This window comes from Macaca mulatta, chromosome 16 (assembly GCF_049350105.2).
Source record: "Macaca mulatta isolate MMU2019108-1 chromosome 16, T2T-MMU8v2.0, whole genome shotgun sequence".
Lineage (NCBI taxonomy): Eukaryota > Metazoa > Chordata > Mammalia > Primates > Cercopithecidae > Macaca > Macaca mulatta.
The window spans coordinates 38,274,759-38,298,396 of record NC_133421.1 but is presented as its reverse complement, the minus strand read 5'-3'; the positions used below and the strand labels follow the sequence as shown (position 1 = coordinate 38,298,396).

Sequence of the window (23,638 nt, the reverse complement as noted above, 5' to 3'; positions counted from 1 at the left end):
AATTCCATCATCAGTGGGATATTCAAGCTAGACTGCCCCTTGGCACATATCATGGAGAGAACATGTGGCAAGAAATGAGGATGAACTAGATCAGATATCCAGTTTCTTCTCCTCTAAGGTCTGTGAATTAAAATAAATAATGCTAATGATCTTAGTGTGTGTAACAACTTAAGGTGGGTTTCTGGACTCAAGGATCAGAAAACCACAGACCTGACCAGGATCCTGGGAGTTGAGAGATAACATAAATTTTAATGCCCTGCTATAGTGACCAGAGTGAGTGTGTGTGTCTGTGGCTTTTGTTTGCTTGTTTAAGGTCTTGCTCTGTCACCTTGGCTAGAGTGCAGTGGTGCAATCTTGGCTCACTGCATCCTCAACTTCCTGAGCTCAAGTGATCCTCCCACCTCAGCCTCATAAAGTGATGGTACTACAGGCATAAGCCACCATTCCTGCCAGAGTGTTTTATTTTGTTTAGAGAAAGGGTCTTGCTCTGTCACCCAGGCTGGAGTGCCCAGTAGTGTGATCATGGTTTACTGCAGCCTCGACCTCCCGAGCTCAGGTGATCCTCCTACCTCAGACTCCTAAGTAGCTGGGACTACAGGCACACAGCACCATGCCTGCCTAATTTTTGTATTTTTTGTATAAATAGGGTTTGTTACTATGTTACTCAGGCTGGTCTTCAACTGAACTCCTAGGTTCAAGGGATCTGCTCACCTCGGCCTCCCAAAAACTTGAGATTATAGGCGTGAGCTACTACACTTGGCCTCAGAATATATTTTTAAGATATACAATGATTATGCTCTAGTCACAATTGCGCAGAGCTAAAGTTTTGAAGGTAAAATGATACTTAATTGAAACAATAAGATACTTATGCATCAAAAGTAAGTCTGTAGTCCCTGTAGTCTTTCCTTGTAATAATGCAATACCTTGCCTTAGTATTTAGTATGATTGAACAAAACATTTATCTCCAACTTATTTGTCTCTGAATAGTAAATCTGTCTCCCTGTAACACTGGAATGTTACTATTTTTTAAATCTCCAGAAACAAATATGTGCTGTTTATCTTCTGAAGTCCTCTGTGTACTAAGCCATGCTTGCCTGCTGTGGCGTTTAGCAGAGCCTCACTGCACATTCTCTATCCACTGGTTGTTGCCTCACTTTTGTAGATCTAGCCTCGTGTGGCCTAACACTAACCAGTAGCATCTCTGTTTAATCAGTAAACAGGCCTCCTGTTCTGGGCTAATAATTTCCCAGCAGGCGTACAATTCCCTGATAATTGATGGTACCTACAACAAATACATTATTCAGTGGACAAATGGTGTTTGTGTGTTGATAGGATACTGAAGTAATAGTTTGGAGATGTGGGTTCCAGTTTCTACTTCATCGATGACTTAAGTGACCCTGAGAAAGTTATTTTATGAGTTGTTCCATATGAAAAGACTGGGAATGTGTATAGGCCTTAATTTATAAGGTCTGTTAGGATATAATGAGATAGTTAGTAGCATACGGATCCCATTCTCCAAGACTCTATTTAATTCCTCAGCCAGAGCTCAAAGACCTCCATGATGAAGTGGCATCTGCTTTCAAATCACAATCTTTATTCTCTGATCAACATCTTATAAGGCTAAGAAGTTCCAGCTGTTAATTGCACTGCAAAGTTGGGAAGGGCCTGGAAGAGCAGCACCTTTGAGCCTCATAGGTTGGGTTTGGGTTGCCCAGTTGAGGGCAAACTCTCCCCATCCCCACCCCCATATATGTACACACGCACTGATACCATGTCACAGCTTATCGGTTTCAAATCAATTTTGGTCCAAAACCGTCTGCATTTCTATTTCTTATAAATGAAGGTCAGAGAGGATGTGACTTTTAAGATCTCACAGTTAGTGATGGGGCTAAGACCAGACCCAAATTAGTGCTCTTTATGCCATATGTTATTTGCCTTTTCCTAATCACTGTCTGAGATGGTACTAAACAATGTTCATTTTGAACTCCAAAACGTAAAGGATTTTAACAAAAGGGTGGGGGTTTCAGGGAATCTCTCTTCAGAGCTGCGGGGTGCACAACTGCATGAGGGGAGCCATGCACATTTATCTATAAATGGCACTCTTTAAAGTTCACTGCACAGCCTGCACAGAGCTAACACCCTCAGCAGCCTTTCTCTCCCTGTATCCGTTAAGAACAAGTATCTGAAAATAGGGTGGCAAAAGGTAAAGTTATTAATTGCCCAGGATACATACAGGAAGACCCTGATTCTGCAGCTGACATCACGTGATGTAGGTGATGGCATAAGGGCTGTGAAGCTAGCTGATTAATTTTTTTTGTTTGTTTTTTTGAGACAGAGTCTTACTTTGTTGCCCAGGCTGGAGTGCAGTGGTGTGATCTCAGCTCACTGCAACCTCCACCTCTTGGGTTCAAGCAACTCTCCTGCCTCAGCCTCCCGAGTAGCTGGGACTACAGGCACACGCCACCACACCCAGCTAATTTGTGTATTTGTGTAGAGATAGGGTTTCTCCATGTTGGCCAGGCTGGTCTCAGACTCCTGACCACAAGTGATCCACCCGCCTTGGCCTCCCGAAGTGCTAGGATTATAGGCATAAGGCACTGTGCCCGGCCTCCCATGACTAATTTTATGTTCAAATTTCTTTTACAATCAGGTAGGATAGATTTTAAATTCTTTTTTTTTTTTTTTTTTTTTTTGAGATGGAGTCTTGCTCTGTCACCCAGGCTGGAGTGCAGTGGCCGGATCTCAGCTCACTGCAAGCTCCGCCTCCCGGGTTCACACCATTCTCCTGCCTCAGCCTCCCGAGTAGCTGGGACTACAGGCGCCCGCCACCATGCCTGGCTAGTTTTTTGTATTTTTTTAGTAGAGACGGGGTTTCACCGTGTTAGCCAGGATGGTCTCGATCTCCTGACCTCGTGATCTGTCCGTCTCGGCCTCCCAAAGTGCTGGGATTACAGCCGTGAGCCACCGCGCCCGGCCAGAATCTTTTTTTAGAGACGGAATCTCCTTATGTTGCCCAGGCTGGACCCCAAACTCCTGGGCTCAAGCAATCATCCCACCTCATCCCATCCTACTCCCGAGTAGGGGGAACTATAGGTGTGAACCTCTATGCCGTAGAAATCTTGTGTTTTAATCCCATTGAGTTACTCCAAATTCAGGTGGGTATATTGAAAATACTGGAGATGAGGTCTGGGGTCTAATTCTGGCTCTGCAAGGCAAAGTCTAGCTCTGACACCCAGGCTGGAATGTAGTGGTATGATCACGGCTTACTGCAGCCTCAACCTTCCAGGCTCAAGCGATCCTCCCACCTCAGCCTCCCAAGTAGCTAGGACTACAGACATGTGTCACCATGCTTAGCTAATATTTTTATTATTTTTTTGTAGAGATAGGGTCTCACTATGTTGCCCAGGCTGGTCTCACATTCCTGGTCTCAAGCAATCCTTCCACCTCAGCCTCTCAAAGTGGTATGACTGCAGGCATGAGCCACTGCATCTGGCTGCCACACAGCTGTTTGAGGCAAGCAAATTAAACACTATATAAATGTTAATCTCAAAAGTTTAATATCGACATCCTAGGAGTTAAAAAACTGCCACTTTAAGTCTTCTTTTCAATATGGTAGGTACCCTAAATTATACTTTAAAAAATGGTACTTAAAACTGTTTTCTTGGTTGGGTGTGGTGGCTCACGCCTGTAATCCCAGCACTTTGGGAGGCCGAGGCAGGTGGATCATCTGAGGTCAGGAGTTCAAGACCAGCATGGCGAAGATGGAAAAACTCCATCTCTACTAAAAATACAAAAATTAGCTGGGCGAGGTGGCACACACCTGTAATCCCAGCTACTTCAGAGGCTGAGAGTCACAAGAATCACTTGAACCTGGGAGGCACAGGTTGTTGTGAGCCAAGATCACACCACTGCACTCCAGCCTGGGTAACAGAGAGAGGCTGCTTCAAAAACAAAAAACAAACAAAAAACCCAAAAGCTATTTTCTTTTTGTTTTTTTTTGAGATGGAATCTCGGTCTGTCACCCAGGTCACAGTGCAGTGGCCTGATCTTGGCTCACTGTAACCTTCGCCTCCCAGGTTCAAGTAATTCTCCTGCCTATGCCTCCTGAGTAGCTGGGATTACAGGCACCCACCGCCTGGCTAATTTTTGTATTTTTATTATATATTTATTTAATTTTATTTTGAGATGTAGTCTCGCTCTGTTGCCCAGGCTGGAGTGCAGTGGCACAATCTCAGCTCACTGCAAGCTCCGCCTCCCAGGTTCACGCCATTCTCCTGCTTCAGCCTCCCAAGTAGCTCGGACTACAGGTGCCCGCCACCATGCCCGGCTAACTTTTTGTATTTTTAATAGAGATGGGGTTTCACCGTGTATTTTTAGTAGAGATGGGGTTTCACCACGTTGGTCAGGCTAGTCTCAAACTCCTGACCTCAGATGATCTGCCTGCCTCAGCCTCCCAAAGTGCTGGGATTACAGGTTGAGCCATCATGCTTCGCCATATTTTCTTTTTAAATTAAAAAACATAAATCCCAGCCCCTAAGCATTTCCCCCTCTGAATTAGTCTTCTGACAAAAAAAAGTCACAGGGTTTTAAATAGGACTTGATTTGATGGCTTACTGCCCCCATACAGGGCTAAAATGTGATTTTTCAAATCTAGGGAGATAAGCCCAGATAAGACTACCTTTTGAGGCTTTGTGCAAGACCCAAGGGAACTGCTTACATTTATGGCTCCATGTATCGGAGCTGTAGTTATGCAGACCACAAGGTATAAATAAAACTTAAAAACTTGGATCAAGCAGTCAGAATTTCAACTAGAATAATCTCACACCCAGAACACAATAGGCCACTTCACTCTGGGCAGACAGGAGGCAAGCCAATTAGCCTAGAGGGTTTATGTCTTTTTTTTTTTTTTTTTTTTTTTTTTGACGGAGTCTCACTCTGTTACCCAGGCTGGAGTGCAGTGGCACGATCTCAGCTCACTGCAACCTCCACCTCCCGGGTTCAAGCGATTCTCCTGCCTCAGCTTCCCAAGTAGCTGGGATTACAGGTGCCCGCCACCACACCCAGCTAATTTTTCCATTTTTACTAGAGACAGGGTTTCACCATGTTGGCCAGGCTGGTCTCGAACTCCTGACCTCAGGTGATCCACTGACCTCAGCCTCCCAAAGTGCTGGGATTACAGACGAGAGCCATCACACCCGGACGAGGGTTTATATCTTTATCAGATGGTACACTCTTACCATCTGAGTGGTAATCCCATTTTTGTAACCCCAACATTCAGCACACTGCCTAAGGTTCAGTAATTATCCAACAGTCACTCAACAGAAAGAGTTTATCTTCATGGGAATAAAATTGCTTTAAAAAACTGGACAGACACTGTGTACTAAAATTACTTTATTACAGTTGATTTTTTTAAACATTTCCTTTGCTATGATACAAAGGATACTTACAAACAAAATATTACATATGACCTTGTTTTCGCTCTTATGTTCTGACAACTTGGTAACAGCTTTAAATGCACGATCTATACAATTAATACAGGTTATATATGAACTATAAGGTATGCTGAACCAGAAGAATACTGACAATATACTGTACAATAAGCCTTACCAGTTAGTGCTGTGGACCATTTATACCAAAAGGAAAATGCACATCTGTACAGTCACCTTTACCAGCTGGTGCTGACAGAAAGGGAGAGGCTTCTTCCCCAATGCAACCCTTGATAAGCCTCCACTGTGAGCGTCTGTTTGGTCCAAAAATCGAGAGGACAGTGTGTATTTAAAATTAGTTATTGGTAAAGTGGTAGAACATCACACTTTCAACACGATACTCTCTCAAAAAAATATCAGTCCCAGTTTTAAAAGACCACAAGTTCTTTGTCCACTATGAAAACCCTACAGGCTCAAGGGGTTTGGGAGATGAGAAGATGAAGGCTGCCAAAAAAGGAGGCAAGAAACCAAGCCAAAATCTAGGTCTTGCAAAATCATCATTTTTCCCTTCACCAAAGGGAACTAGAAATGTACAAATTCATTGATGAACCTCAATGATAGCATATCAGTTAGCTGATAACCCTCATTTTATCTGGACCCCTGACTTGTGGGAATAACTGAAATACATTGTGGATAACAGATACCACTTTTAGAAAAGAACCTCTTGCTTAGTTAACATATTCCCTTTAGCCACCAGAGCTGGTCCTGGGCTATTACAGGTGTGCATTCATCTCTCAATGGTCTACTCAGAAATGATAAGGTTACAGCTTTTTTTCTTTTCTTTTTTTTTTTTTTTAAATAAAAAAGCAATTGACCGAAGCATTTTCTTTTTTTAGGTAAATAGCAAAAATAAAAATAAAAACCAACCCTGGCATTTGCACAAATAATGCAAATGGAGTGATATGGCCTTTAAGGAAGGGGTTAGTAGAAAGGAAGACGGAAGTGAAGAAAATCCAGAGAAAATGATGTACTAATTTCTTTCTTTTAAAAAATTTCTACATGTGCAAAAAAAAATCATGCTGTTTGAGGAAAACAAAGGGAAATGAGTACATAAAACTAAAAACATAAATACGTTTGGGTGACTGGTAAAAGTAGAAACCAACCTGGGTTACAAAAAGGATTATACATTCAAGATGCTCTTAAACCCAGTGGGATAACTTATGTTAAAACTGTGTTAATAGTTACGTTAGAAATCTCAAGTTTGTTTTTAAATCTTCACAATACAAGCAAAGCTGTTTTAAAATATACACTATACATATTTCTCATAGTCTCTTCAACCTCATTAATGCGCATTAGGCTTTTTCATATACTAAAACAAGGGGGTTCTGAAAGCTAATTTGCTTATAGTAACCCATCCATTATTTAAATGGTTGTCTTAAGTTTTAAGTGGGCTAAAAAACTTTAGCAGATTTACATAAATAGGATTTAGCAACACAAGTGTTAATTTAAAAAACTCTAAAGCATTTACAAATTATCAGATTGGAACAGTCCGGGGAAGTTATGTGCAGTATACTTTAAATGTTATTTACATCCAACCATTGCTTTTGTAAAAATTTCCCTAAAAAAAAAAAAAAAAAAAATTTGGAGAATTAACCTGTTCTAGCAGAGAAGGATCGAAAAAGGAAAGGTAAAATGGGAACAAAATTATCTTCTAATAGAAACCCCACACACACATCCTTCTCTTTTCTTGGATTTTACTCAATGAAACCACCTGCAACTCCTAACAGGCTCATATATAAGGTGTCAAGGTGTGATAAAATACCTTTGCAGATAAATTACTGGCCTTAAGAGGACTTTTTTTTGTTTGTTTGAAATGTTTTCCCACCTTGTGTCTCTGGCTTGGATTATTCTTGGACGCATGTAATTAATTGGAGGGGCACTCCTAAGTAGGCACAATTCCCATTTAATGTGGAATAAAAGGCATAAAATGCTGTTATGAAGAAGGGTGGTGGTTTCTTTGATATTGTGAAATGCAAAGAAGGACAGCAGCACATTTGGAATGGGAACCAAAAGAGAGCTGTCTGGCAATACACCAGGACAACCAACATCTTGATAAGTTATATATACACTTGTCTATGACAAAGGAAAAAGGGTTGGAAGGGTTCCAATAGCCTCTGGGTTTTTGGATACGTGCCAAACGGTCACATAGACCACCCAGAATCAGCAAATGTTGGGCAGTTACCTCCTTTAAAGTCACATAATTCACTCCATGACCATGTGCAATTTATGGTAACTATGTTCATGCCCAGGCAATGTATTTGGGGCTCAGAAAAAGCAAAATGTGCCACTGAGAGAATCCTGTTCCCTATATAACTGGTCTTCATGCTTTCAAGTGGCCCTAATACACCTTGGATACTAAGCCAAGCCATGCAAAAGCAAAGAGCACACACTTTTCATTAACACTGGTATCTCATTTCTAAACCACTGACCTCAGAGTTGCCATAGAAACATATTAACACGAGTACTGAAAGCATACAACTGAGAGTTCATGGATTTCTAAGAAATGCATTTCCCTCGTCTATGTTCATCAGCCTTTAATACTTTGGCTACAAGGCATATCAGAGAAAGGGAGGTTAAATTGGGTAATGACAAAAGAACATACGTAATGTTCCAGAAATGGGATCAATGTGCCAGCAATAAGCATAGTTCATTTCATTTGAAAATTCAGTTAAAGAGCCCAATAAACAGTTCCAAACCATTTTATCACCTGCATAATTTACATAAACATTAAAACACTTGCACTTTATAGACAAAACACACTTTTGTAAACATGGCCACTGGGGGAGAGAGGCTCCCTACCTCATTCATGATTGAGGACATGTGATCATTTATATTAAATAAAGTTATTTCACTGCAAAAGATCTCAAACCTGACCAATGATTAAGCTTTATTTCCCCCTGTTTAACAACATTTAAGTATTAATTCTAAAAATGTCACCTAGGATGGTTTCAGGGTTAGATGCTAGGACCACAACTGGTAATGACAGCAACTTCTCTCTAGCTGGCACAGACCTATAAACTTTAGTACAAAAACAAAAAAATACAGAAACTAGGTCAATTTGTTAGCTACATATTTACAGATAATTACATGATTTTTCACTCACAAGTGCTAAATACTTTGAGTGAAACAAAACTGTGCAGGTTGAATTACCCGTACTTTGGGGGGAATTCTGGGCATCAAGATACCCTTTTTCATTCATTCAAAAGTCTCATCTTCTCTCCACTTTTTCATGACAAACTACCTACAGATGTTCAGATTAGTATATCCAGTGGGCATCCTGCTGTTTCAGTGAGGATTAACCTTTTTCTCTACTTAAAGAATTCCTTGTATATTTAAAAACAAAACAATACAATACAATCACACAGACATATATACCAAAAAAAAAAAAAAAAAAAAACCCAAACAAACAAACAAACAAAAAAAAACCTCTGAAACTTCAGAAAGTTTAGATTGCTGGGAAACAATTAACAGTGACGGTGACATAGTAAATGGCTCCCCAGTTTTAATTCTCTGCCTTTATTTTCTTTAAAGGATATCTATCTTTGGGTGGGTAGGAAGTGCAAGTTTAAGAAACCCACAACAGGCAGATAAGGTGCATGCTAATTTATATATTTCTTATGATTTAAAGACTACTATTAAGCCAGATGGAGTCTCTTCCCTTGTATGAGTGAAATTTTGGAAATCTGAATACAAACAAGGAGGAAAACATTAGTCAACATGACTTTAAAGGAACTACCAGAATTCAGCAGAAAATATAAAAGTACAATAAAGGAAGAGTTCTCAGCTTCACTTTCTTTTTCTAGACAGTGTTTAATAAAACTTACTTCTTTACAAATTAATAGTCATTTCCAATGCAGACCTATTGTAGTGATTTCATAAAAGTGCAGACAACATAACCAGACACAGCAAAACAGACTTCAATCAGTAGTCCTTGCATATAAGAGGCAAGTCTGCTAAGTGTACAGCCAACTCTTCATCCTTGAAGGAATCTGAGGATGGGAAATTTCCAGTTCTTAAAAACTAAGAGTGAGTGAGTCTCTTTTAAAAGGCAATGCTACAACCTGGTTGTGGGCACTATCATGTTAGATGGGGGAAAACAAAATAGAGAATTTGTTTTTCTTCAATAATGGTCTGCATTTTGGTAAACAGCTCAAAGATAACAGCCCAAGTTTTGACACTGCTCTTAGAGAAGGCTCTTTTCTATCTAAGACAAGAGAATATCTTCTTCCATCATTATAGGAGATTCACACTTATATACCTTAAACATACTATTTTTTGACTTGAATACACAAGACACTTCACATTGTGAGCATAGGACAAAACGCAGGGCCATTTAAACCTCCAAGGAAAAAGTTCATGTGTTGGGGCAAATCTCTACTTGAATAGTAGTGGCTCAGAAGTGGTGGAAGGTGCACAAAGAACTATTAGAGCAAGCAAGAAGAGGCAGGTAAAGGGAGAAAGCCCCTCACCCAATACCAAATCCTTCTCTCCCAGTGGCCATTTCCTGTTGACGTTACAGTTTAGGAGAATCTTAGATGTTTTAGCAGTAATTCCTTTCTTGGCTGTTTTGATCCTCAGCAAAGTATATAATTATTAGTATTAATGGAGTAAAAAAAGTAAGAGGATCAATGGTATCACTACTAAGAAATACATACAGAAAGCACATGAAGATTGTGTGATGTAATCATCTTTGCAGAGGAATCACCACCAGTGTTCTTACTTTCCATGGTTCATCTCTCTCTGCATTACTTATCTTTTATTGCATCACAACACAAACTCACAGAAACACTAACCGGCTCCTTCCCCAGCACCATTTTACTGCATTGCAACTTATGATTCCAAATTTTATTTAACGTCCTCTCCACTCACACAAATGCCAAGAGGGGATTAAAAAGGAAAAGACTGCATCTAATGACGACCTTCTCATAAATATCAACGCAGAGTACACATTCTTAAGAAACACATGCATTCCTGCCTTAACTGAGGACTGAAATAACAAAACCAAACAAAAATAACAGAACTTTAAGTGCCCTGATGGAAATGTACAGTATGAGTTACATCCATCCATCTATCTATACACACACTTATATGTATATACAATATATACATACAAATGATAATAGCTGTGCCAAAAATGTGCATATTTAACACAGTTTTAAAAAGCCAGTAGATCATGGTATAATACAATTTATTTCCACTAGTGAATGGCACAAATGAAGAAATGCAAAGGAGGTGTTTCAAGTACAATGAAGTCATTTTTCACAGGTGAAAATAAATAGTATTATTCCAGTGTCCAACACAATGTATTCTATAAAAGTTTAAAATGCCAGACATTTAGTATTTACAGAAATAGAAAGTCACTAAAGTCTGCTTTATGGTCTGAAAAAGACACTCATAGAGTTTTCAATTTTTGAAAAGGGGGTGAGAAAAAAATTGGTGGAGGTGGGAGGGAGTGTCCAGGATAGTTTCTTTAGTGTACTGAATGTTTGCCTGATGTCTAGGCAACCAAATATCATAATGACTATGCTAAAATGTTCCATTTACCAACAAATCCTTGACCTAGAGTATTAAGCATATTACACCAGTGTGTGTGGCTTCAAATGTAAGACTCTTTATCTGTAGGTATTGAAATGGCAAATAAGAATTGCAGCTCTGAAAATATAATATAAACACATTTTTCAGATAACATTATACAAACAAAAATACTTCTGGATACTAGAATTTGGGGTTTGAGCTGACTTCAATAAGGGGAGGAAAAAATATGTGCAAAGGGAAGGGAGCTCAATTTGGAATAATATATTTCAAAGTATGTGGCTTTGCATTTTTAAAATGCTAACCAAAAAAATGGGAGATAGAGTGACACCAAGGAACTTTTTACAGCCAGCCTCTGGATACCAGATATAGCATTTACAACTTCTTGATATGCTACACAAATTTTCCACACTTTTAATTTTCTTAAAGACATATATAGTGAGTGAACACCAACACTGGGAAGGAGGTAGTGTTAATTTGATCAAATATTGATATTTGCCCACTGATTCCCCAGAGAGTGCTTGCTCTTTCCCTAGGATATCTCGAAACCTTTCCAATTTTTCTGCTACAAGCTTTACTCTGTGATGGTTCCTACCATGTATGAGATTCCTCAGAAGCTAGATCTCACAAACATATACAAACCAATTAATTTGAATCATTTTTGTAAACTATATATATACTTTAAAATTAACTTAATGGTAAAATCCAGGCAGAGTCATGATCTACATGTAAAACAGGTGGCCAAATAATTACATAAGATAAAAAACCCTACTGGAGATCTGAATGGACTCAGTAACTCAATTTGACTTAAATTTAAGTCCACAACTGGACTTTAAAATGTACCACCAGTAGTATTTTGGGTTTGAAAGAGTTTTGTATGCAAAACTAATCTGCTTCCCTATTCCACCCATCCAGTAGTACAGAGCAGCCAGATCTATGAATAATTTTTAAGGGTATCAAATTATATTTTTGATATTTTATTAAATTCTAAAGCTCTCTCTTATCATTTGACACCAAATACGTAATTTCTCAATTTGTTGGAAACACTATAATACCTGAATGCAAAAAAGATACTGAGACAACCAAAAGCCCCTTTCACTGATATTTTAAGTACATGTCATATTTACCTAAAAACTGGTGACCTGGAGCATGGCCGAAAGGACAACACATAAGAGTGCTTCTTGAAACACTGCCTAAAATTTTGTGTGAACTCTATGGTGATTTTGGTTTTAAAAACATTTACATTAAAACATTAATTTCCTTCCAGTTTCCTGAATCTCAGAAACTCCTACAGGCGAGGATTCATGGCAACTCGACTGACATACCTGGGGAAGACTTAAAATTTGGTTGAGAAAACCAGGATTTCAACAGCGATAGATTGATTACTATTTGGTCATTAGTTTGGTCTAGGCAAAGAGTGCCACTGAGAGGGACTTAAGAGAGTTCTACCTTGGAGCCCCCTGACTATAGGAGAAGCAGGATCCAGAGTTAGCAGCAAGGATTCTTCAAGACAACTTGGAAGGGAGCAGGACAGTAACTTGTAAGAAACTCTGATTTGTCATTGAAAAGGATATTTTTCTTCAAGTCATACTCACAGCTTCCTACCCACCTCCAACTCAATTTCTATACAAAAAATGGAAAACCAACAAAACAACTGACTTTTTAGCATTGGGTTCATCCTTCATTGTACAACAAAACAAAACAGAACAAAACAAAACAAAAAACAAAACAAAACATGTGCCCCCTGAAAAAGAGTTAGCTTTCATCAAGAGATTCCCTGACCACTATAACTTACTTTTACTTTTTTTTCTTAATTGGCCAAACTTCCTAGTTCCTTTTCAGTAGTACTTTAGCACTGAGGCTTGAGACTTGTGGAAGTGGTGTTTCCTATTGTGTGATGTTAACTTGATGCCAAATGGCCACTAAGCCTCAACGAACTAGAAGTTTGTAAAGTACTGCAGCAATGAAAACAGCAATTAAAAATAGAGGACCTGCACATGCAGCAAAATCTACAGTGGTGATGAGGATTAGTCAGCAGCTGGTAAAGTCATTGGCTCAGTGACTCCTGGTTCACTGTGGCAACTAAACATTTAAATAATTGGCTATTCTACTTGTAAACAGAAAATCACATAAGCCAAAAGGAGATAATAATTATGTCTATGTAGTGTGATGAGAATTTCAATAGATGGCAATTTGCAAATATGGCATCATTCAAATACCTCTGGCATTTGATTTGTATTGGCTATATGTCTTTCTTTTTGTACAAACAAAATAAAAGTACTGTTTGGGGTCTTGGGCGTTATAGAGCTTAGCTAGGATGAGATATCACAGTATAAGCAACAAAACATCAGGACATGTAAGCTTCACCTCACTCTGCTGCGGGACATACCCACCGTATGAACTTTCTGGGCCCCTCTCACCCTTCTGGTCTTCCCCATTGAAGGCTCACAGATTTGTTAATGCAATCCACACAACTTATGATCTCCTTAAGTACCCCCATCTTATCGTAATACAAAGAAGGCACAACTGAATGGACAAAAATCACTCACAAGCCTATGAAGCATTCAGGAAAAAAAAAAACTAGGTTGTTTTCTACTCTCTGAAAAAGTCAATGCAGTCGTTTAGTGTTCATGGATTTCTATACTTGATCTTAGCCAAAAGGCCGAGAAGTAATGTGTTCATGGATTTCTGCTTCCTTTTTTTAGTCCAAATGAGGCTGAGAAGTCAGATCAATTTAATAACAAATAAATATATTAGTGAGGGGATGCAGGTGTGTACCAGTAATAACTTATTTCAACATATGCTGCCTGCTGTGAGTGGCTCATAAGAATTTGGGATATGGGATAAAAAGGCTTTACATCTTTTCAGAAACTTCTTACGATACAGACACCCAAAAGTGATAACTGAAGCCACTTTGCTGTGTTTTATTTTTGCCGTGTTCAGAAAAATCCCCTATCTAGCCAATTATTTCCACCACATGCATAATATATGTGTATATATGTATATATATATACACACACATACACATTTATTTTTAATATCAACTCCACTTTTCAAAATTTCCCCAAAAGTTAAAAAAACAAACAAACCCGGCAGCCAAGTACTATGACATCCCAATTAGTAAACACAAAACAGAACGCTTTACAAAAATGAATAAAATATACCATATGCACTCAGCTTCCACACTGTAGTACCCAAGTGAGGAGGCTGCTGTGACGATGTCTGTAGGCAGTTTCTTTTGGCAGACAGCTCCAGCGGAATTGCCACTCTCAATTATTAAGTTATGTATAAGACATGTGTGACCCATTGGATATTTGTGAAGTGACACTCGTGCTTCTGCTCATGCCCTGCTCCGTCCGTCCCCCAGAAGCTGTCCGCCTCAGAGCCTGGGGGCTATTGCGGACTCCCATACTGCTACCTCGAGGTACCCCTTGCATTGGCCCTGAGGGGTGACCCCATGGCTGGGGTCCACCTTGCATTGGATGGCCCCAAGCTTGTGGTGGGCCACCCATGGGATGACCCCAGTGAGGTCCTGGACCCCCAGTAGGGTTGTGTGACCAACCAGAAGCTCCTGGGTAGCTGTGGCTGAATGCCTCAGGGGAGAGATTAGAAAGGACCATATTACTAAAACCTAATCTCATGCTTTCAGAGTCAAAAGCTTCAATCTCTCTGGCTTGACGTTCCAACAGGCTTCGTATTCGTTCTGTGCGCTCATTCTGCAAAGCCAACATCTCTTCTTCAATCTGTTGGAGATTGGACGAAGGAAGAAAAATGAGAGCCAATTTATTTTTTTTAAGTCTATAAATAAAGGAAGTAATAATCATTCAGCTTTGAAGTGGCTATTTTATGGATGTACATTTGTCCATGAGTTTCAAATTTTATTTAAATTTTTCCCTTTATTAAAAAATTTTTAAAGTTTTTATATATTCAGGGGGTACAACTGCAGATTTTTTTACATGCGTGTATTGCGTAGTGGTGAAGTCTGGGCTTTTAGTGCACCCATAACTTGAATAGGGAACACTATACCCAACAGGTAATTTTTCATCCCTCACTCATCTCCCACCCTCCCACCTTCTGTAGTCTCTAGTGTCTATTATTTGACGCTATGGATATACATTTAAAAATCAAGGCCGGGCGCGGTGGCTCACGCTGGTAATCCCAGCACTTTGGGAGGCTGATGCAGGTGGATCCTGAGGTCAGGAGATAGAGATCATTCTGGCTAACATGGTGAAACCCCATGTCTACTAAAAATACAAAAAATTAGCCAGGCATGGTGGTGGCAGGCCCCTGTAGTCCCAGCTATTCGGGAGGCTGAGGCAGGAGAATGGTGTGAACCTGGGAGGTGGACGTTGCAGTGAGCCGAGATCATGCCACTGCACTCCAGCCTTGGCGACAGAGTGAGACTCCATCTCACAAAAAAATAAAAAACAAAAAATAAATAAAAATAAAAAGAGATGTCCCTTAGGAATCAGGGAATCAGTATAATTTATATTTTTTAAATGTGTAAAATCAAGTTGTTGTTTTTTTTCCCAAGACGGAGTCTTGCTCTGTTGCCCAGGCTGGAGTGGAATGTCACTGTCTCAGCTCACTGCAACCTCTGCATCCTGGGTTCAAGCGATTCTCTAGCCTCAGCCTCCCGAGTAGCTGGGATTACAGGCATGTGCCACCACATCCAGCTAATTTTTGTATTTTTAGTAGAGACGGGGTTTCACCATGTTGGCAAGGCTGATCTTGAACTGCTGACCTCAGATGATCCTCCCACTTCAGCCTCCCAAAGTGCTGGGATTGGGGATTTGCGATAATAGGGGAAATTTAGACATGCATTTAAAAATTAAAGGCCGGGCGCGGTGGCTCAAGCCTGTAATCCCAGCACTTTGGGAGGCCGAGACGGGCGGATCACGAGGTCAGGAGATCGAGACCATCCTGGCTAACACAGTGAAACCCCGTCTCTACTAAAAATACAAAAAACTTAGCCGGGCGAGGTGGCAGGTGCCTGTAGTCCCAGCTACTCGGGAGGCTGAGGCAGGAGAATGGCGTAAACCCGGGAGGCGGAGCTTGCGGTGAGCTGAGATCCGGCCACTGCACTCCAGCCTGGGTGACAGAGCGAGACTCCGTCTCAAAAAAAAAAAAAAAAAAAAAAAAAAAAAATTATTATGAATTCTGTTAGATATCACAGTGGAATTATGATTCCGTTAAAGTCAAAAGTCCTATCTGGGTCAGGCGTGGTGGATCACGCCTGTAATCTCAGCACTTTGGGAGGCTGAGGCGGGTAGATCACTTGAGGTCAGAAGTTCGAGACCAGCCTGGCCAACATGGTGAAACCCCATCTCTACTAAAAATACAAAAATTAGCTGGGCGTGGTGGCACACGTCTGTAATCCCTGCTACTTGGGAGGCTGAGGCAGAATAATCACTTGAACCTGGTAGGCAGAGGTTGCAGTGAGCAGAGATCACACCACTGCACTCCAGCCTGGGCAACAGAGTAAGACTCCATCTCAAAACAAACAAACAAACAAACAAACTGAACAAAAATTTTTTCATGGGAAGCAAATACAAATAAAAAACTGCAATAGAATGGGTTAAGATATTTGTAAGGATACTACAGAAATAAAAAATGTATCGAGGCCGGGCATGGTGGCTCATGTCTGTAATCTCAACATTTTGGGAGGCTGAGGCAGGTGGATCACTTCAGGTCAGGAGGTGAGACCAGCCTGGCCAAGATGGCGAAACCTTGTCTCTACTAAAAATACACAAATTAGCCAGGTGCGGTGGCTCACGCCTGTAATCCCAGCACTTTGGGAGGCTGAGGTGGTCAGATCACTTGAGGTTGGGAGTTCGAGACCAGCCTGACCAACATGGAGAAACCCCATCTCTAGTAAAAATACACGATTAGATGGGCATGGTGGTGCATGTGTGTAATCCCAGCTACTCGGGAGGCTGAAGCAGAATTGCTTGAACCTGGGAGGCGGAGGTTGCGGTGAGCCGAGATAGCGTCATTGCATTCAAGCATGGGCAACAAGAGTGAAACTCCGTCTCAAGAAACAAAACAAAACAAAACAAAACAAAACCCAAAAACAAAAACCAAAATTAGCTGAGAGTGGTGACAGGTGCCTGTAATCCCATCTACTCAGGAGGCTGAGGCAGGATAATCACTTGAAACTGGGAGGTGAAGGTTGCAGTGAGCCAAGATTGGGCTACTGCACTCCAGCCTGGGGAACAGAGTGAGACTTAGTCTCAAAAAAAAAAAAAAAAAAAAAAGTATCAAACTTTTTTTTGCTCTATAGGGGAGGAAAAGTGGAGCAAATAAGTCTCAAAGAAGATGGTACAGACATACAGACATTTGGTATCTTTCCCTGAGAAGAATAATCCATGTTTAAGTCCTCCTTCAACCTTCATATAAAATGCCTCTCTAATGCCTTTTTAATAACATGTTTTAGAATAACAATTTTCAAACTCTTCTTACTCCAGTCCATCCTGGCCTGTTTGTAATTTCTCGCAAATATTTCTTATTTTATCATTTCTCCACACCTTTACACATTCCTTGTGTTCCTGGTTAACCTATTCTTCCTTCAGAAAGCACTCTTTATTCCATCTCCCTGAGATTTCTTTGCCCCACTTTCCCTCCCCTATAGAGTAAATCACTCCTATACTTTTGTATTTATGCTGTACCTTATGAAATGTTATTATATCTTGCCACATTCTACTGCAATTTTTGCTTTTTTTTGAGACAGGGTCTTGCTCTGTTCACCCCGGCTGGAGTCCAGTGGCACGATCTTGGCTCGCTGCAACCTCCACCTCCCAGGCTCAGGCAATCCTCCCACCTTACCCTCCTGGGTAACTGGGTATTTCTACTAAAAATACAAAAATTGGCTGGGCGTGGTGGCTCACGCCTGTAATCCCAGCACTTTGGGAGGCTGAGGTGGGCAGATCACCTGAGGTTGGGAGTTCGAGACTAGCCTGACCAACATGGAGAAACCCCATTTCTAGTAAAAATACACGATTAGACGGGCGTGGTGGCGCATGCCTGTAATCCCAGCTACTCGGGAGGCTGAAGCAGGAGAATCGCTTGAACCCGGGAGCCGGAGGTTGCAGTGATCTAAGATAATGCCATTGCACTCCAGCCTGGGCAACAAGAGTGAAACTCTGTCTCAAAAAAACAAAAAACAAAACAAAAGAAAAAAAACAGGCATGCACCACCACACCCGGCTAATTTTTTGTATTTTTGGTAGAGAAGTTTCACCATGTTGCCTAGGCTGCTCTCAAACCCCTGATCTCAAGTGATCCGGCCTCTTCTGCAATTTTTTATTTGTTTCCTATGCAAAAATATGTTTGTTTGTTGTTTTTTGAGACAGGGTCTGGTCTGTCGCCCAGGCTGGAGTGCAGTGGTGCAATCTTGGCTCACTGCAACCTCTACCTCAAAGGTTCAAGCAATCCTCCACACCCCAGCCTCCAGAGGAGCTGACAGGTGCACACCACTACACCCAACTAATTTTTGTGTTTTTTTTTTTTTCTGTAGAGGTGGGGTTTCGCCATGTTGCCAAGGCTGGTCTCAAACTCCTGAGCACCAAGTGATCCGCTCCCCTCGGCCTTCCAAAGTGCTAGGATTACAGCATAAGCCACTGCACCTACCCCCAAATTTTAATTCTTACTTAAAAACATTACTAACCATGATGTTAATACTAAGAGAAATCTTGAGAGAAAAGTAAATGAGATGATAAAACAAGGTCATTTATACTCTGGAAATACTACTACTTTTCATATATATATATTTCACATATAATTTAACATTTATAGTTGTGTTGTTATCTAAAAATTTAATGTAAATGAAGGATGACAAATATTGAAACAAGACTTCATGTACATGTGAGGCTCATTTTGTTTGTGTCTCAACCTAAATGAACAATTTTTGGTTCACCTGGAGACTTACAACAATCTTCAAACAGAATGATTTTTCACCTAGAATCAACTAACATTCACTCCAGTTCCATTTCTATTTATTTTCAGATATCTCCTCATCTGTATGTACAACCGGCAAGCATAAAGTGCACAAATTACAGCTTCTAGGATTTTACAAAGTTTTTGTAGAGAGGGTACAGGGTCTTAGTGATTGCTAATTGACCCCAGCCTGCCTTGCAGTCACATACTTCGCTTGAAAGGCAAAATATTAGCCATAAAAACCAAGTAACACCTTGAAGCACTATAGATGTACCATCCTTTGTTCTTTTACTCTTTTAAATACTAATTGTATGCATTTTTCCATTATGAAATGAATAAAACCATATTTAAAAAAGAAACAGAGAAAAAAATCAACCTATCACATTAACATAGCCACTACTAACATTACTTCAAGTAGGATTTGTCTTTTAAAATTTTGTTAATCACAAACATTTTTCCTTATTAGTACTGTTTATGCAGACATCATTTAAATGACTGAGTAAGATTTTATTGTTGGCTTGGCCATATTTACTTTTTTTTTTTCAGACGGAGTCTTGCTCTGTTGCCAGGCTGGAGTGCAGTGGCGTGATCTCAGCTTACTGAAACCTCTGCCTCCCAGGTTCAAGCGATTCCCCTGCCTCAGCCTCCTGAGTAGCTGGGCCATGACCAGCTAATTTTTGTATTTTTAGTAGAGATGGGGTTTCACCATTTTGGCCAGGCTGGTTTTGAACTTCTGACCTCGTGATCCACCTGCCTCAGCCTCCCAAAGTGCAGGGATTACAGGCATGAGCCACAGCACCCAGCCATTTCTCTATTTTAAATAGGTTGTTTTAAACTATTATAAAGTTGTTATAATTAACACTTATGCAGTGTTTTTTTCTGTAATTTGGATTTCTTTTCCTTTCTTTCTGTAATTTGGATTTCTTTTCCTCAAAGTTTTAAACACTTAACATTTACAAGGCTAAATATACAACTCCAGGCCAGGCGCAGTGGCTCAGGCCTGCAATCCTAGCACTTTGGGAGGCCGAGGTGGGCAGACTGCTTGAGCCTAGGAGTTCGAGACCAGCCTGGGCAACATGGAGAAACCCCATTTCTACCCTTGCCCCCTCCAAAAAAAAAAAAAAAAAATCAGTGGTCATGGTGGTGCATGCCTGTAGTTGTGAGGCTGAGGTGGGAGGACTGCTTGAGCCTGGGAAATGGAGAATGCAGTGAGCTGAGATTGTACCACTGGACTCCAGCCTGGGCAATAGAGAGAGACTGCTGAAACAAACAAACAAAAAAACCAAACAAGTATACATACACACAACTCCAAATTGCTTTCCAAGATGTATTAGCACTGTATAAAAGTGTTACTGTACCTTCACCAATGAGTCAATGAGTACTGATTTTATGCCTGCATTGTAATGGCTTTGTATTAACACGCAGTTTTTGGTTAGGATATTAAATAAGACTAAGATGCTAATTAATGCTGTTTAACTGTTAACCACCAGGTGGAGCTAAAATTACAATCACACTTTAATAGTGCCGATATTTCTCTTGTAACACCATTCTTGATATACCATAGGGAGTTTTTCATTTAGTGATAATACTGAAGCCTAAAAGAAAACTTTAAATTTTAAATATAAAAGTTTGAATGAGACCGCCGGGCGCTGTGGCTCACGCCTGTAATCCTAGCACTTTGGAAGGTCGAGACAGGTGGGTCACGAGGTCAGGAGATCGAAACCATCCTGACTAACACGGTGAAAACCCGTCTCTACTGAAAATACAAAAAAAGCAGCTGGGTGTGGTGGTGAGCGCCTGTAGTCCCAGGTACTCGGGAGGCTGAGGCAGGAGAATGGCATAAACCCGGGAGGCGGAGCTTGCAGTGAGCGGAGATCGGGCTACTGCACTCAAGCCTGGTTGGAGCTTGCAGTGAGCGGAGATTATGCCAATGCACGCCAGTCTGGGTGACAGAGCGAGACTACGTCTCAAAAAAAAAAAAAAAAAAAAAGTTGGAATGAGACAGATTTAGGAAATTTGCACATGGAACAAACTATATTTTTCAAAATTTATGTTTCTTTCTTTCTCATCTAATTTTTATTTACTTTTTTTGAGACAGAGTCTCACTCTGTCACCCAGGCTGGAGTGCAGTGGTGCTATCTCGGCTCACTACAAGCTGCGCCTCCCCGGTTCACGCCATTCTCCTGCCTCAGCCTCCCGAGCAGCTGGGACTATAGGTGCCCGCCACCACGCCTGGCTAATTTTTTTGTATTTTTAGTAGACACAGGGTTTCACCATGTTAGCCAGGATGGTTTTGATCTCCTGACCTCGTGATCCGCCCGCCTTGGCCTCTCAAAGTGCTGGGATTACAGGTGTGAGCCACTGTGCCTGGCCTCTCATCTTATTTTTTGAGACGGAGTCTCGCTCTGTCACCCAGGCTGGAGTGCAGTGGCGCCATCTCAGCTCACTGCAACCTCTGCCTCCCAGATTCAAGAGATTCTCCTGCCTCAGCCTCCCAAGTAGATGGGATTACAGGCGCCTGCCACCACACCCGGCTAATTTTTGTATTTTCAGTAGAGATGGTGTTTCACTATGTTGGCCAGGCTGGTCTTGAACTCCTGACCACAGGCGATCTGCCCCCTCGGCCTCCCAAAGTGCTGGGATTACAGGCATGAGCCACTGTGCCTGGCCTTAGCTTTCTCATCTTGAATAAGAAATAAAATTGAGTTAATATTTAGATGCAAATACCTCTCAAAGAAGCCAGTAATAAAGACAGCTGTGCTAGAGAAATAGTAATATCTTATATCTTATTGAGGTGATATTTTTTAAGATTTTTTTTTTTTTGAGACAGGGTATCGCTTTGTAACCCAGGCTGGAGTGCAGTGGCATGATCTCAGCTCACTGCAGCCTCTAACTCCCGGACTCAAGCGATCCTCTCACCTAAATCTCCCTAGTAGCTGGGACTATAGGAGTGTGCCACCACACTTGGCCAATTTTTGTATTTTTTGTAGAGGCAGGGTTTTGCCATGTTGCCCAGGCTGGTCTTGAATTCCTGAGCTCAAGCGATCTGCTTGCGTCCGCCTCCCAAGTGCTGGGATTATAGGCATGAGCCACAACACCTGGTTTAAAATATATTTTTTACTTTAATAAGGCATTCTATTTTTAGCACAAGAACTATAGGAAATAGAGGAAAAATCTACAGGCCTATGGTCCAGAAACAATGACAACTTTAGGAAGATCATTAGGTAAGTATTAAATGCAATGACCGAGGGACCTAAGACTACATCAGTTGTTGGGAATTTAAGACTCAAGAGTTCTGGAATGTATCTCTGAATCCTGGATACAATTGATAATCGACCACTGTTTTATTTATTCATTTATTTTGAGACAGGATCTTGCCCTGTTGCCCAGGTTAGAGTGCAGTGGTGCAGCCATAGCTTACTGCAGCCTCAACCTTTTAGGCTCAATCCATCTTCCCGCCTCAGCCTCCCAAGTAGCTGGGACCACAGGGGCGTGCCACCACACTCAGCTACTTTTTTAAATTTTTTGTAGAGATAGGGTCTCCCTGTGTTGCCCAGGCTGGTCTCGAACTCCTAGGCTCAGACCATCTTCCCGCCTTGGCTTCCAAAGTGCTGGGAGGCCTAAGCCCAGCCTAATCTCCACTTCTTGCAACAAATGCCTTTCTTCTCTTTACCTTTCAAAACCTTTTGTCCATCACCCTTTTCCCTAATACACACACATATACCTTAGTATCCCAAAGGATGGAAATTTGGGGATTCTAGTTCTATTTTCTAATATATCTGACAAGAATAATTCAGAAAAAGTAAAGATGTGCATCTAGAAACAACATTTTTTCAGCCTGACTTTTCACCTGTGTGGAACTGATTTTACCTTCTATCCCTCAATAATCCTCTACCAATCTGTATAGCTCCAGGCCAAGGACATATGAGTAAAGTATATATTCCTGATCCTTTGTCCCTGGCTCTCTCAGGCAATTAATGCAGCTCTCTTTCTTCACTAGTTAAGTCTTTCTCCAACCTCCTTAGGTAGAGCAAGCTAGGAACACAGAAGTGAGGAACATGGATTCAGAGCTGCTACTCTCAAATTCAACTGATTGTCTTCACACACCCATATCTTTTCTCTAGCAATTACTACTTAATTATATTCCCTTGATTTCTGGAGCTCATTAATGATAAGGTTCATCAGTGAATCAGTAATTTTAAAGAAAAAACTGCTGCCATAACCAGAATTCAGGAAATGTGGTTTTGTGAAAGAAATCTAATGTGACCCCTGCCAACATGAAAATATATTTATAAAACGCTTTTGACAAAAGCTAATTTGAAAACAATGATTTTCCCTTCTATTACTTATACCTTTTGTTCTAAGAGTGCCCTCCGGAGGGAGACCCTCTGTTCAAGCTCCCGAAGCTCTCGATCATGTTGTGCCTCAGCTTGCATCTTGATTTTGCTCTGATATGCATTCAGCAGCTCCAGTTCCTGCTGCAGCTGCATCTTCAAAACCTGGCATTCTGCTTCCTGTGCTTCATCCAAACGCAGCTGAGAGAGAGAGAAAAAAAAACGAAACAGATATATCCTACTGTTAGCTATCAATGCATGACCTGTGGATTCTGTCTTTTATCTTGGAGTAAACATCTCTGAAAAAGAAAGGCAGAATAACTAACAATAGTATTATGAAGATAAAGCTATC

General features: G+C 40.9%; 1 protein-coding gene across 9 annotated transcripts in view; it reads right to left on the bottom strand.

Moving 5' to 3' along the window:
• Positions 1 to 10,322: 10,322 nt before the first annotated feature.
• The window catches only part of TAOK1 (TAO kinase 1), a 167,668-nt gene continuing 154,352 nt past the window's right edge, over positions 10,323 to 23,638 (bottom strand). For 6 of the 9 annotated variants that reach the window (XM_077970702.1, XM_077970703.1, XM_077970700.1 and 3 more), the window contains 2 exons: positions 23,305 to 23,487; positions 10,323 to 14,761 (listed from right to left, as the gene is read on the bottom strand). In XM_077970702.1, the coding sequence (XP_077826828.1) occupies positions 14,300 to 14,761; positions 23,305 to 23,487 (645 nt within the window). In that variant the 3' untranslated portion in view covers positions 10,323 to 14,299. Of the gene's footprint in view, positions 14,762 to 19,626; positions 20,020 to 22,054; positions 22,412 to 22,536; positions 23,488 to 23,638 lie in introns of those variants that run through there. The other 3 variants (XR_013406261.1, XR_013406260.1, XR_013406259.1) reach the window with 3 other exon arrangements.